The sequence below is a fragment of the Oncorhynchus mykiss genome, chromosome 25 (assembly GCF_057628025.1).
Source record: "Oncorhynchus mykiss isolate SJ-2025 chromosome 25, ASM5762802v1, whole genome shotgun sequence".
Classification (NCBI taxonomy): Eukaryota; Metazoa; Chordata; class Actinopteri; order Salmoniformes; family Salmonidae; genus Oncorhynchus; species Oncorhynchus mykiss.
Window position 1 is genome coordinate 76,859,910 of NC_143046.1, and position 15,396 is coordinate 76,875,305.

The following is a 15,396-nucleotide window of genomic DNA, read 5'->3' on the forward strand; positions in this document are numbered from 1 at the left end:
GAGAATTTAGAATATATTATTACATTTAAAGTAACTGATATTGTAGAAATATATTGAATATTGATTTTGGCAAATTAAATGGACACGTGTTGTATGAAATTAGCGTTTACTCTAAGTAGAAAACATGACATTTCAGACGACCTTAAAATACAGGGGCTGCAAAGAAGTAAACATAACCCCGGAACTAGATAGGCATTCTGGGATATCTGGTATTGAGATGACGTTCGTTTGGTTGCTTTTCTCAAGCCAGTTGGCAAACTTTAGGTAACGATCTTCTTAATAATTATAATAATGGTAATTGAGTAGCTAGCTACTGTTTTGTAAATGTCGTAATGTTAGCACGATATCGATCCATCCATCGAATGAAATTATGATGCTGTCTTTATACGTATCATATTCTCGGAGAACCACGGCCTCACTCGAGTTTGTCGATGCTAACGTTAACTAGCTAGAAATTTAGCTAGCGAGATAGTTTTATAAGCTGTGTGGATGCAGTCGGGTCAAAATTATCTATTATTTATGTTGTATTAGTTAACTACGGTATTTTTCTAGCTAATTCATGTCGACAATTTATTGAAGAATTTCTGTCATGTTGTCCTGACTATATGCTAAACTAATCTCTAGATTTCACTCATTATTTTCGTTCATTGCTCAGTTAAGGAAGTCAACAACGGACGTTTGATCACCAATAAGTGTCAGTGAAAGGTGTGGAGACAAGGGGGTTCCCTCAACATTGAAGCCGAAGAGGCCGTATTTCTCAACTGATTTTGTAATTCACTTTCCATAACATTATTATCCAGCATTTAAGTGGTATAGTAGTTGGCAGTGGCTGTATAACCAAATTTGCCAATCTAAATATTTTTTATAGGTTCAACAAGACCTGCCAACATGGTGTTAGCCGATTTGGGAAGAAAAATAACCTCGGCATTGCGATCACTGAGCAATGCCACCATCATCAATGAGGAGGTATATCTAGTACCAAATCAGACTTCTTATTTTTGTACAACTTTTGGCAAAGTGTGGTTGTTAACTAAATAATAGTTACATATGTTGCCAGGTTTCAATCAAGCAAGACCATATGATATTTCTCATAGATAATGCCTTCTCTTTCTGTAGGTATTAAATGCCATGCTGAAAGAAGTGTGTGCTGCCCTCCTGGAAGCTGATGTCAACATCAAGTTGGTAAAGCAGCTCAGAGAAAATGTAAAGTAAGTAGCATTATTCAGGAACACATTGTACTGTAGTAGACAAGCTGAATTCTGTATCCTACTAATGTAATATTTTTTTGACCACAGATCATCCATTGACCTGGAGGAGATGGCCTCTGGGCTGAACAAGAGGAGAATGATCCAGCATTCTGTGTTCAAGGAGCTTGTCAAGGTCAGTGTCGGACTATTCTTATACTAGAGGTTGACCGATTAATCGGAATGACTGATTAATTAGGGCCGATTTCAAGTTTTCATAACAATCGGATATCGGTATTTATATATATATATATAATTTTTAAACCTGCATATTTAGCTAAAAGAAATCCAGGTTAGCAGGCAATATTAACCAGGTGAAATTGTGTCACTTCTCTTGCGTTCATTGCACGTAGAGTCAGGGTATATGCAACAGTTTGGGCCGCCTGGCTCTTGGCGAACTAATTCGCCAGAATTCTACGTAATTATGACATAACATTGAAGGTTGTGCAATGTAACAGCAATATTTAGACGTAGGGATGCCACCCGTTAGATAAAATACAGAATGGTTCCGTATTTCACTGAAAGAATAAACGTTTTGTTTTCGAAATTATCGTTTCCGGATTCGACCATATTAATGACCTAAGGCTTGTATTTCTGTGTGTTATGTTATAATTAAGTCTATGATTTGATAGAGCAGTCTGACTGAGCGATGGTAGGCACCAGCAGGCTCGTAAGCATTCATTCAAACAGCACTTTTGTGCGTTTTGCCAGCAGCTCTTCGCAATGCTTCAAGCATTGCGCTGTTTATGACTTCAAGCCTATCAACTCCAGAGATTAGGCTTGTGTAACCGATGTGAAACGGCTAGCTAGTTAGTGGGGTGCGCGCTAATAGCGTTTCAAACGTCACTCACTCTGAGACTTGGCGTAGTTGTTCCTCTTGCTCCTCTTGCTCTGCATGGGTAACGCTGCTTCGAGGGTGGCTGTTGTCGATGTGTTCCTGGTTCGAGCACAGGTAGGAGCGAGGAGAGGGATGGAAGCTATACTGTTACACTGGCAATACTAAAGTGCCTATAAGAACATCCAATAGTCAAAGGTATATGAAATACAAATGGTATAGAGAGAAATAGTCCTATAATAACTACAACCTAAAACTTCTTACCTGGGAATATTGAAGACTCATGTTAAAAGGAACCACCAGCTTTCATATGTTCTCATGTTCTGAGCAAGGAACTTAAAACTAAAACTTTAGCTTTCTTACATGGCACATATTGCACTTTTACTTCTCCAACACTTTGTTTTTGCATTATTTAAACCAAATTGAACATGTTTCATTTATTTGAGGCTAAATTGATTTGATTGATGTATTATATTAAGTTAAAATAAGTGTTCATTCAGTATTGTTGTAATTGTCATTATTACAAATACATTTTAAAAATCGGCCAAGTAATCGGTATCGCCTTTTTTTGTTCCTCAAATAATCTGTATCTATTATAATCGTAATCGGAAAATCATAAGCGGTCGACCTCTAATTCTTACTTCATTGTTTGTTAGTCAGTTGTTGTGGCGTGAAACTGAACGTATTGTAATACCTCCATACATTAGTATTAGTTTAATGATGGTCCAGTGTAAAGTAACTGAAGGAGTTAATTTTTGATTGAAAACTTGGGTAGATGATTGACAGTTGTTGGTGGGATTTCCTGGTTATTTTTATATTAGTGGTTTTCAAAAGTCATTTGGTCTATTGATATTCCACCGTGTTTTGTAAACTGTTTCGGCAATGTACTATACCATCAAAAGTCATTCCCCTCAAAAATTACCTTAATTGAAATAAGGGATCCAGTAGCTGTAGTCTACCTGTATTTAAAGGTTTTGATTGCTCAGCTCAATACATAATTAGTTTCACATTAGAAGGCATACCCTCGGACATGGATAATCAGCTGATCAGTTTAGATTTCATGCGGGGAGAAGACTTTCCAAGTACTTTCAGATTTCTTGTTTACACATTAAAAAAGCTTGTGTGGTTTGGAGAGGCCTGTCCCTATGTTCTCACTTCACATATCTTACAAAGATGCAATGTTTCTGTGTTTGTTGCATTTGATGCGATGGGAGTGTGTCTAAGATTTAATGTTGTGGTTGTCTCTCAGCTGGTGGATCCAGGGGTCAAGGCTTGGACACCCACAAAGGGAAAGAACAATGTCATCATGTTTGTGGGTCTTCAGGGCAGTGGGAAAACCACAACCTGTTCCAAGGTGAGCCATTCCTGGCTTTCAGCCTAAAGATATGCACATTCAGGTGGTCATTTGTCCAAAATATATTATGCCATCACTAATGTTCTGTATTGAAAACCTTTTCCACAGCTGGCGTACTACTACCAAAGAAAAGGGTGGAAAACCTGTTTGATTTGCGCTGACACTTTCAGAGCTGGTAGTTTAATTTTCAAAATGTATCTGTTTGATATTCCTTCTCAAAAGAAAGAAAATGACCTAAAAGAAAATTAAGTCAACAACATATTTTTGTGTGTGTGCAGGTGCCTTCGATCAGTTGAAGCAAAATGCAACAAAAGCCAGAATTCCATTCTATGGAAGGTATGTATGCTTTGCATTTGGTTGCTTCTCATCTGTATGTGATGCATCTCAAGTTATTTTTTTTGCTAATGTATATGGTAAGGAACCTTGATGTACAAGTACACCCCCTAGAAAGGACGCAAGTCTATTACAGGGCCTTTGCTGCATACAGTACACTAACGTTGTTAAATCCAGTTACACAGAGATGGACCCTGTCGTCATAGCTGCGGAAGGTGTGGAAAAGTTCAAAAATGAGAGCTTTGAAATAATCATTGTTGATACCAGTGGCCGACACAAGCAAGAAGATTCCCTTTTTGAGGAGATGTTGCAGGTTTCCAATGCAGTGGTAAGTAGTATTTTTGCACCACTGTGATCATCTCTCTGTCAGTCTGAGCTTTTGTATCATCATTATAAAATGTGCTTTCGGAAAGTATTCAGACCCTCTGACCGTTACAGCCTTGTTCTCAAATATATTTTTTCCCCACATCAGTCTACACACAATAGCCCATAATGACAAAGAGAAAAGTTATTTTGGGTTGGTTTGCAAAATTATTACAAATAAAAGCGGAAGTATCATATTTACATAAGTATTCAGGCCCTTTGCTATGAGACTCAAAATTGAGCTTAGGTGCATCCTGTTTCCATTGCTCATCCTTGAGATGTTTCTACAACTTGATTAGAGTCCACCTGTGGTAAATTAAATTGATTGGACATGATTTGGTAAGGCACACACCTGTCTAAGTAAGGTCCCACGGTTGACAGTGGGTGTCAGAGCAAAAACCAAGCTATGAGGTCAATGGATTTGTCCTTAGCGCTCCGAGGCACAGATCTGGGGAATGGTACCAAAACATTTATGCAGCATTGAAGGTCACCAAGAACACAGCGACCTCCGTCATTCTTAATTGGAAGATGTTTGGAACCATCAAGGCTCTTCCTAGAGCTGGCAGCCAGGCCAAACTGAGCAGTCGAGGGAGAAGGGCCTTGGTCAGGGAGGTGACCAATAACCCGATCACTCTAGAGTTCCTCTGTGGTGGGAGAACCTTCCAGAAGGACAACCATCTCTGCAGCACTCCACCAATCAGGCCTTTATGTTGGAGTGATCAGATGGAAGCCACTGCTCTTAAAGGGGACTGACCATGAGAAACCAGATTCTCTCGTCTGATGAAACAAAAATGTAACTATTTGGCCTGAATGCCAAGCGCCGTGTCTGGAGTAAACCTGGCACCATTCCTACGGTGAAGCATGGTGATGGCAGCATGCTGTGAGGATGTTTTTCAGCTGCATTTACTGAGAGACTAGTCAAGATCGAGGAAAAGATGAACGGAGCAAAGTACAGAGATCCTTGATGAAAAAACAGGACAATGACCATAAGCACACAGCCAAGACAACACAGGAGTGGCTTCGGGACATGTCTCTGAATGTCCTTGAGTGGCCCAGCCAGAGACTGGTCTTGAACCAGATCGAACTTCTCTGGAGAGAACTGAAAATAGCTGTGCAGCAATGCTCCCCATCCAACCTGACAGAGCTTGATATGATCTACATTGAAGAGTGGGATAAACTCCCCAACTACAGGTGTGCCAAGCTTGTAGCGTCATACCCAAGAATATTCGATGCTGTAATCGTTGCAAAAGGTGCTTCAACAAGGTACTGAGGAAAGGGTCTGTATACTTTTGTAAATGTGATATTTTATTTATGAAAACCTGTTTTTGCTTTGTCATTATGGGGTATTGGGTGTAGATTGATTGGGGGGACAGGCGACAACTTAATACATTTTAGAAAGACTAACGTTACAAAATGTGGAAAAAGTCAAGTGGCCTGAATACTTCCCGAATGCACTGTATTGCTTTAGAGAAAATGCATCAATGCATGCATGGTCTTACCCCAAGCATGTTTCTATTTCCTCCAGCAACCTGACAACATTGTGTACGTAATGGATGCCTCCATTGGCCAAGCTTGTGAAGCCCAGGCGAAGGCCTTCAAAGACAAAGTAGAAGTTGCGTCCGTCATAGTGACAAAGCTGGATGGTCATGCCAAAGGTGGTGGTGCTCTCAGTGCGTAAGTACATGTCACTCTTTGTTTTGACAGTTTATCCAAGTTATGGTCAACTGAGTTTCCTTACTACTGCAGAATTCATTAACTTCATGATAATCCTGATGGTTAGGTAATGTTTCATACTCCTGTTGCTTTTTTATAGAGTGGCTGCTACTAAGAGTCCCATCATTTTCATTGGTACTGGAGAACACATTGATGACTTAGAGCCATTTAAGACACAACCCTTCATCAGCAAGCTACTGGGTAAACTGTTTTCCCTTTTGAATAATGGATCATCATAACACGTTTTACGTTATGTACAACCTGTATTGATTGAGTTGTGTGTATTTTGTCCTCAGGCATGGGAGACATTGAAGGTTTGATAGACAAAGTCAATGAACTCAAGCTGGATGACAATGAGGAGTTAATTGACAAGCTGAAACATGGTGAGAATGAGATCATCAGCTAACATACTTGTAAAACCAGCCCCATATCATAACTGACATGCAGTATGCATATGCTCTACAGTCTATAACATAGATATGCGGTATGGTTTAAGTTTATTCTAATCACCATTTGCACCACAGGTCAGTTCACTCTTCGTGACATGTACGAGCAGTTTCAAAACATCATGAAGATGGGACCTTTCGGACAGATCATGGTAAGTAAGCGGCAACCAGAATACCCAATAGGGGAAAAATCTAAGTCCCCATAGTCCCACATTCTATAGATGAAACAAGCAGATGGTCAACGTTTCAGCACAAAGACCTTTCGAAAACAATCTCAACTGTATACCCTTCCCCCTTGGTAAATAATGAATACCTAAGAATAGTTTATATTCTTCTGGTCATGTGTGGGATACATTTAAAGATGACAATGCTAATCTGACTTCTGTTAATGTCACAAGGGTATGATCCCAGGTTTCGGAACAGACTTCATGAGCAAAGGCAACGAGCAGGAGTCCATGGCTAGGTTGAAGAAACTCATGACAATTATGGACAGCATGAACGACCAAGGTAAAGATGCAATCCACTTTCATCAATAAACAACAGTAAGGGATAGAAACAAAAGGGTTATACAAAATGCGTACATGTTTTCTTCACTGGTTTCTTTCTTTGGTTTTTGCAGAACTTGACAACAAAGACGGTGCAAAGCTCTTCAGCAAGGGGCCGAACCGAATCGCCAGAGTGGCACGCGGTTCAGGGGTTGCCACCAGGGACGTCCAGGAGCTGCTCACCCAGTACACCAAGTTTGCCCAGATGGTGAAGAAGATGGGTGGCATCAAGGGCCTGTTCAAAGGTATTAACTTTTTGCCTTTTGAAACATTACTAGTTGTCATTCTTGCTTCCTCTGTCCATGTTTCCTCCATTTCCCTCTCTCAAATCGCATAGTAGGAGGTCTGAGGGAAGGACCTTGGAGCCTCTCCTTCAATGCACTCTGTGGGGGGAGGAAACAAGGACAGGGGAAGCAAGGATTTCATGACTAGTCACGTTTCAGACACGTTTCAGCCCGGAAACAGAAGCACTGATCCAATTACACAATTTTGCACTTTTACATGTTTGCAGGTGGTGATATGTCCAAGAATGTCAACCCCTCTCAGATGGCTAAGTTGAACCAACAGATGGCAAAGATGATGGACCCAAGGGTTCTCCACCATATGGGTAGGCTTGACTTTTACAATAAGTCATTTCACATTACCCAAACTTACTTTGTTACTTTGAGCATGGTCGGTCCAAACGTAATGACATAGATGTGATATAGACTGCAGAATTGCTGATCTACAAGTCACCTTGCAACCCAAATAACCTTTATTTGATCATGTTTAGCGACTCTGCCTCTCTGCCTTGCTCTAGAGTTTAACTGATCCCCCCTGAAACACTCTGATTATCATTTGTCTCTTCAGGTGGAATGTCTGGTCTCCAGTCCATGATGAGACAGTTCCAACAGGGTGCAGCTGGCAACGCGAAAGGAATGATGGGATTCAACAATATGTGAACCACTGAGCCTTAACCCGGTTAAATAAAAGGTTGTCATTTGGATTTAGCAAGAAGGAGATGCAAGTTATTTTGCCTCTAATATAATTAATTACGATGTTTGTGTATAAAATTATGCAGAGGCTTATTTACTTATCAGGATAAATCAAAAGAAGTTCTGTGATTTTTACACTAATTGTAAAATAGGCACAAAAGATGCATAAATGATGGGATTATGAAGCTTGTCCTCAGTTATGTTCATTAGGCACCAAACAGAAGAAAATAGACTTCAATCCGGAGTCACTATTGGACTTGTCCAATAAGATACCCTAATTTGTGTTTTTAATTGCAAAACAACTTAAAATGTTTTCCGGTGTACCCTAATGAACCCAACCAAGATTTGGAGATGTTGTAAAGGATATGCTGAAATTAGTTTGACATTTTTTGTTGTTGTCATAATGTAATAAAATTTGTATTGCAATGTTTTAAAAAGCCAGTGTCTCCTTTTCTCTGTTTGGTTGATCAATGATTGTCGTAGTTGTCAATCATATGTGTTATCGCTCTAGCAATGAAACTCTTGCCATAAAGATTAGACCACATCCTCAAAGGTGGGTGAGGGGCTATGATTGGACACCTCTTGACGTGGCATTACTCCTCGCAGCCATGTTGTTTGCTACGTTGTCAGCCAACGTTGTGCTTGGCGCTGTTCACTGTCACTACAGTACGTAGCAGAGTCAACCAGTCTGAGGACATCAGGTAAATATTCAAATGTGCTACTATTTGCTGTAATTATTGACTAAGACATATGTTTGGGATATGTGTATTACGTAATGCATTTTGGATGTAATACTTAAGTTACAGTTGTGTAGCGGTTTAGCGAGCTGAGCAGAGTGAATAATTATTTTTTATTTTTTTACGTTTCATTCGCCGGTCGATCCGCTAACTGAAGCTAAATTAGATAGCCAACGTTAGCTGGTTGTTAACATGGTGAATGCAATTTATTCTATTTAGCTAGCTTGTCTACTTTTTGGGTTGGCTATCTTTTTTTGTGATGTGATTTTCTCTCCTGAAATCTATTTAACAATTGTAATTGTTTTTGGCGTGCCCTTGTTAGCTACTGTATCTAGCTAATGTTGTTGTTGTACAGAGACTGGTTGTTCATTCAATCAAAATAGCTTTGCTGGTAATCCAGCATCCGTTTGTAAAGCCTTTTGATTGAGTCACCATTTGTATTTATTAGGGATCCCCATTACAGTTGTTCCTGCCAAGGCAACAACTACTAGGTTCAAACACATTAAGGCACATAACACAAAAGATAAAACAGTACATGATAACACTACACTACATATCTACAATACAAAATGTGTAACGCCACCATACAATAATATTACAATGTACGTGTGTGTAGAGTATTTGATTCAGGTCAGATACTTAACTAGCTAGATAAAAGCCCAATACAGTGAGTGTTTCCATTTTGAAAGACCTTTTAACTATTAAGGAATTGTGAACATTTGCATATCTGATAGAATCTCATCAGGTCAAATATTGTGACTTCAGGAGACCGCAAAGGTTAGTGATAGTTCAATACAATGAACTTACTACTAGCTGGCACCACTATGCATTCACTAGCATTGAATGAGCTGTATTCCGCCATAAGCGAACAAGAAAACGCTCACCCAGACGCGGGGCTCCAAGTACCCGGGGACTTTAATTCAGGGAAACTTAAATCAGTTTTATCAAATTTCTATCAGCATGTTAAATGTGCACCCAGAGGGAAAATAACTCTGGACCACCTATACTCCACACACAGAGATGCATACAAAGCTCTCCCTCATCCCTCCATTTGGCAAATCTGACCATAATTCCATCATCCAGATTCCTGCTTACAAGGAAAAATTCAAGCAGGAAGCACTAGTGACTAGATCAATAAAAAAGTGGTCAGATGAAGCAGATGCTAAGCTACAGGACTGTTTTGCTAGCACAGACTGGAATATGTTCCGGGATTCCTTTAATGGCATTGAGGAGAACACCATATCTGTCATTGGCTTCATCAATAAGTGCATCAATGACATCGTCCCCACAGTGACTGTACGTACATACCCCAACCAGAAGCCATGGATTACAGGCAGCATCCGCACTGAGCTAAAGGCTAGAGCCACAGTGGCTAAAGGCCACAGCCGATGTGAGTAAGACCTTTAAACAGGTCAACATTCACAAGGCCACAGAGCCAGACTGATTACCAGGACGTGTACTGCGAGCATGCGCTGACCAACTGGCAAGTGTCTTCACCGACATTTTCAACCTCTCCCTGTCGGAGTCTATAATACCAACATGTTTTAAGCAGACCACCATAGTGCCTGTGCCCAAGAACACTAAGATAACCTGCCTAAATGACTACCGACCCGTAGCACTCACATCTGAAGCCATGAAGTGCTTTGAAAGGCTGGTCATGGACCACATAAACACCATCATTCCAGAAACCCTAGACCCACTCCAATTCGCATACCGCCCCAACATATCCACAGATGATGCAGTCTCTATTGCTCTCCACATTGCCCTTTCCTACCTGGACAAAAGGAACACCTATGTGAGAATGCTATTCATTGACCACAGCTCAGCGTTCAACACCATAGTGCCCTCATAGCTCATCAATAAGCTAAGGACCCTGGGACTAAACACCTCCCTCTGCAACTGGATCCTGCACTTCCTGACGGCCACCCCCAGGTGGTAAGGGTAGGTAACAACACATCCGCCACGCTGATCATCAACACAGGGGCCCATCACCCATCAGGGGTGCGTGCTCAGCCCCCTCCTGTACTCCCTGTTTAATCAGGACTGCACGGCCAGGCACGACTCCAACACCATCATTAAATTTGCAGATGACAACAGTGGTAGGCCTGATCACCGACAACAACGAGACAGTATATAGGTAGGAGGTCAGAGACCTTGCCGTGTGGTGCCAGGACAACAACCTCTCCCTCAACGTGATCAAGAGAAAGGAGATGATTGTGGACTACAGGAAAAAGAGGACCGGGCACGCCCCCATTCTCATCGGCGGGGCCTGCAGTGGAGCAGGTTGAGAGCTTCAAGTTCCTTGGTGTCCACATCACCAGCAAACTAACATGGTCTAAGCACACCATGACAGTCGTGAAGTGGGCACGACAAAACCTATTCCCCCTCAGGAGACTGAAAGTATTTGGCATGGGTCCTCAGATCCTCAAAAGGTTCTACAGCTGCACCATCGAGAGCATCCTAACTGGTTGCATCACTGCCTGGTATGGCAACTGTTCGGGCTCCGACCACAAGGCACTGCAATGGGTAGTGCGAACGTCCCAGTACATCACTAGGGCCAAGCTTCCTGCCATCCAGGACCCCCATACCAGGTGGTGTCCGAGGAAGGCCCTAAAAATTGTCAGACTCCAGCCACTGTAGTCATAGACTGTTCTCTCTGCTACCACAAGGCAAGCGGTACCGGAGCGCCAAGTCTAGGTCCAAGCAGCTTCCAATTAAGTTTCTAGCCCCAAGCCATAAGTCTCCTGAACATCTAGTCAAATGGCTACCCAGAGTATTCGTATTGCCCCCCCTCCACTCTCCATACCACTGCCACTCTCTGTTGTCATCTGTGCAATAGTCACTTTAATGAACTCTACCTACATGTACATACTACCCCAACTAACCGGTACCCCCGCACATTGACTCTGTACCGGCACCCCCCTGTATATATATATATATATTTTATTTTTTTTACCGCTGCTCTTTAATTACTTGTTACTTTTATTTCTTATTCTTATCCGTATTTTTTGAAACTGCACTGTCGGTTCACTGTAAGGTCTACACCTGTTGATTGGACTTCTATTCAGATTCAGTGTGTTTTCAAAGTAAATTATTTTGAACATTTGATCAGACAGTGGGTGAAGAAGTGGGTCACAGTCAGGATCACATTCTGTACCTTAGCCAGGTTCTAGTCATGACTTTTAGAGCCATTTTTTTGCCCTATTTAGAAGTAAGCCAGAATTTCCCATAGCATAGGTTACATCATATTTGACTGCATTTCCACTACCAGTATATATGACACATTCAAATTGGAAGTAAACATGCTGGAGTGTAACATTATGCTCAAAGTCCAAAAGGGTATCTCAGGACACTGCAATGGTAAAAAGCCAGGCAATTATAAAAAGATAATATTATGAGACTCCTTGCAGTGCAGTGGACTATTATATAATTAATGCTATGTTGAAATATCAAATGGAATCATTACCATAAATGTATAGCCTATATTTCTATAACACGCCTTTCTCTCCTTCTCAGTCTGTAGGGTGGAATGGCGACCTTCCCAGAGTTTATCGCCCAGAATGAGGAGCGTGATGGGGTGCGTTTCAGCTGGAACGTCTGGCCCTCCAGTCGTCTTGAGGCCACCCGCATGGTGGTCCCCGTGGCCTCTTTGTTCACCCCCCTGAAGGAGCGCCCAGACTTGCCCCCCATCCAGTATGAGCCTGTGCTGTGTAGCAGGGCGACCTGCCGCGCTGTCCTTAACCCGCTCTGGTGAGACAACGATACTTTTTCACTTTTGTATTTTTCACGTTTCAAATAAAGCAGATATACACTACACTCGGTGGCCCATTTATTAGGCACACCCATCTCGTACTGTGTCGGACCCCCCCTTTGCCTACAGGACAGCCTGAATTATTTGGGACATGGAAACGCTGCTCAACTGGTATCAAGGGATCTAACGTGTGGCAGGAAAACATTCCCCACACCATCCCACCAGCCTGTACCTTTGACACAAGGCATGAGTGGCCATGGACTTATGATGCTTATGCTAAATCCTGGCTGCATGACACAATATGAACCGGGATTCGTCCGACCAGGCAATATTTTTCCACTCATCAATTGTCAAGTTTTGGTGATTTCCTGCCCACTGTAGCCAATTATTCTTGTTTTAGCTGATTGGAGTGGAACCTGTTCTGATCGTCTCCTGCAATAGCTCATCCGTGACAAGGACCGACTAGTTGTGCGTTCTGAGATGCCGTTCCCCTGTTGTACTGCGCTGTTTGTGGCCTGCCTGTTAGCTTGCACAATTCTTGCCATTCTCCTTCGACCTCTCTCATCAACGAGCTGTTTTCGCCCACAGGACTTCCGCTGAATGGAAGTTTTTTGTTTGTTGCACCATTCTCGGTAAACCCTAGAGACTGTTGTGCGTAAAAAGCCCAGGAGGCCGGCCATTTCTGAGATACTGGAACCGGCATGCCTGGTATTGACAATCATTCCACGCCCAGTCGCTTAGGTCACTCGTTTTGCCCATTCTAACGTTCACTCAAACACTAACTGGATGCCTGTCTGCTTTATATAGCTTGGCCACGTGACTCACTGTCTGTAGGAGTGAACCATTTTTGTGATCAGGGTGGTTTACCTAATAAACTGGCCACTGAGTGTATAAATGCCTGGTACATTTTGATAATTGTGCTCCAAATCTTTTTTATTTTTCACTGGAACAAAGGAGCATTCCCTATTCCAGGGGTCAATTGCGAGCTACCAGTAGCTTGCCGACCACCTATGTGTAGCTCGCAAAACAATTCTGAAAGTACATGCAATTTTCATGTGTTCCACCTCTAACTGTCATAAACAAATCTACCTTGTATCAGACACTGGAAACTCCCAGCTGCTATCTAACCAACGCAACATTGACATTATCCCACCCCTGGTTATGTAACAGTTTAACTTTAGTCCGTCCCCTCGCCCCTAACCGGCCTTCTGCACACAGACAACTGACACCCACAAAGCATCGTTACCCATCACGCCACAAAAGCCGCAGCCCTTGCAGAGCAAGGGGAACAACTACTTCAGGTCTCAGAGCGAGTGACGTCACCGACTGACACGCTATTAGCGCGCACTACCGCTAACTAGCTAGCCATTTCACATCGGTTACAGTTAGACACTACTGGCTTATAAAGCCAATATCTGCCAATTAATTTCCAGAAATATTGCCCATTTCTGTCTGTGTAGTGCAGGCGTTTGTCTAGCACTCCTTGTGTAGTCAGTTGTGATGGGTCGTTCGCAAACAAATGGCTCTTTTTGAACGGCTCTTTTTGGTGAAGTCGGTAACCGAATCGCAAATGTAATTTGGCTCCCTGATTTTCATGCTGTTTCTATTGCTTTTTGAGCTGCATATGTCGATTATTAAAACAATAAGTCCCGAGGGGGTGTGGTATATGGCCAATATACCACGGCAAAGGGCTGTTTTTATGCACAACGCATCACGGAGTGATGGTATATTGGCCGTATACCACAAACACCCAAGGTGCCTTATTGCTATTATAAACTGATTACCAATGTAATTAGAACAGTACAAATACATGTTTTGTACTCGTGGTATACGGTCTGATACAAAAGCTGAACATACACACATCCAGGTACTTTCCGCAGGTGCTGGAGTTGTAGGAAAACCCATGGAAAACAGAAAGGAAAACGCCGCACACTGCTGCTCATGCAGGTGATATTTATTTACATCACCCTTAGGTCTTCATCAGGCATCCATATCCCAGATGGGGGTGGAAGGTCCTATAAATAGGGGCAATACTCCGTGACAACACTTTCTGAAACAGGAGGTAAAAAAAAATGTATAACAGTTTCACAGTATCAAAATATATCATCATACACAGGGAAAGTGATCAATATTTACAGTAATATACAGTTGAAGTCGGAAGATTACATACACTTTTGGTTGAAGTCATTAAAACTTGTTTTTCAACCACTCCACAAATTTCTTGTTAACAAACTATAGTTTTGGCAAGCCGGTTAGGACATCTACTTTGTGCATGACAGTTGTCAAACAGTTGTTTACAGACAGATTATTTCACTTATAATTCACTGTATCACAATTCCAGTGGGTCAGAGGTTTACATACACTAAGTTGACTGTGCCTTTAAACAGCTTGGAAAATTATGTCATGGCTAATTGACATCATTTGAATCAATTGGAGGTGGACCCGTGGATGTATTTCAAGGCCTACTTTCAAACTCCGTGCCTCTTTGCTTGACATCATGGGAAAATCAAAAGAAATCAGCCAAGACCTCAGAAAAACAATTGTAGACCTCCACAAGTCTGGTTCATCCTTGGGAGCAATTTCCAAACGCCTGAAGGTACCACGTTCATCTGTGCAAACAATAGTACGCAAGTATAAACACCATGGGACCAAGCAGCCGTCATACCGCTCAGGAATCCTAGAGATGAATGTACTTTGGTGCGAAAAGTGCAAATCAATCCCAGAACAAAAGCAAAGGACAGTGTGAAGATGCTGGAGGAAACAGGTACAAAAGTATCTATATCCACAGTAAAACTAATCCTATATCGACATAACCTGAAAGGCCGCTCAGCAAGGAAGAAGCCATTAGTCATCTGGTCCACACTAATTTCTTTAGTGGTCAGGTAAACATTTATTTCAACTCACATTTCACGATCAGAGATAATGATAGGCAATGTTTTAGTCTTTAATTTAAAGATGTACTATTTTTTTCATGGTTTTAGTTCAATTTCTAAGATTTACTGAACGAAGAGCCATTTGGGAGCCAAATGAACAGCTATTTTAGGTAAATGGAGCCAAAATATCCAGCTCACAGAAAATACTTAGAATGCCCATCACTAGCA

The 15,396-nt window shown here is 41.8% G+C and overlaps 2 protein-coding genes across 2 annotated transcripts in view; both read left to right on the forward strand.

Moving 5' to 3' along the window:
* Positions 1-168: 168 nt before the first annotated feature.
* LOC110505785 (signal recognition particle subunit SRP54) lies at positions 169-8,244 on the forward strand. Its single transcript, XM_021585221.3, has 17 exons — positions 169-264; positions 656-769; positions 869-966; positions 1,117-1,208; positions 1,296-1,380; positions 3,329-3,433; positions 3,542-3,608; positions 3,712-3,769; positions 3,944-4,094; positions 5,655-5,803; positions 5,943-6,043; positions 6,139-6,225; positions 6,367-6,440; positions 6,687-6,795; positions 6,908-7,078; positions 7,345-7,440; positions 7,683-8,244. The coding sequence occupies exons 3-17, from the start codon at positions 889-891 to the stop codon at positions 7,772-7,774; spliced, it is 1,515 nt and encodes a 504-aa protein (XP_021440896.1). The 5' UTR covers positions 169-264; positions 656-769; positions 869-888; the 3' UTR covers positions 7,775-8,244.
* Positions 8,245-8,247: 3 nt separating this feature from the next.
* The window catches only part of LOC110505784 (protein transport protein Sec23A), a 39,772-nt gene continuing 32,623 nt past the window's right edge, over positions 8,248-15,396 (forward strand). The window contains exons 1-2 of the mRNA XM_021585220.3: positions 8,248-8,508; positions 12,061-12,294. Coding sequence (XP_021440895.1) covers positions 12,074-12,294 — 221 coding nt within the window. The 5' untranslated portion in view covers positions 8,248-8,508; positions 12,061-12,073. The remainder of the gene's footprint in view (positions 8,509-12,060; positions 12,295-15,396) is intronic.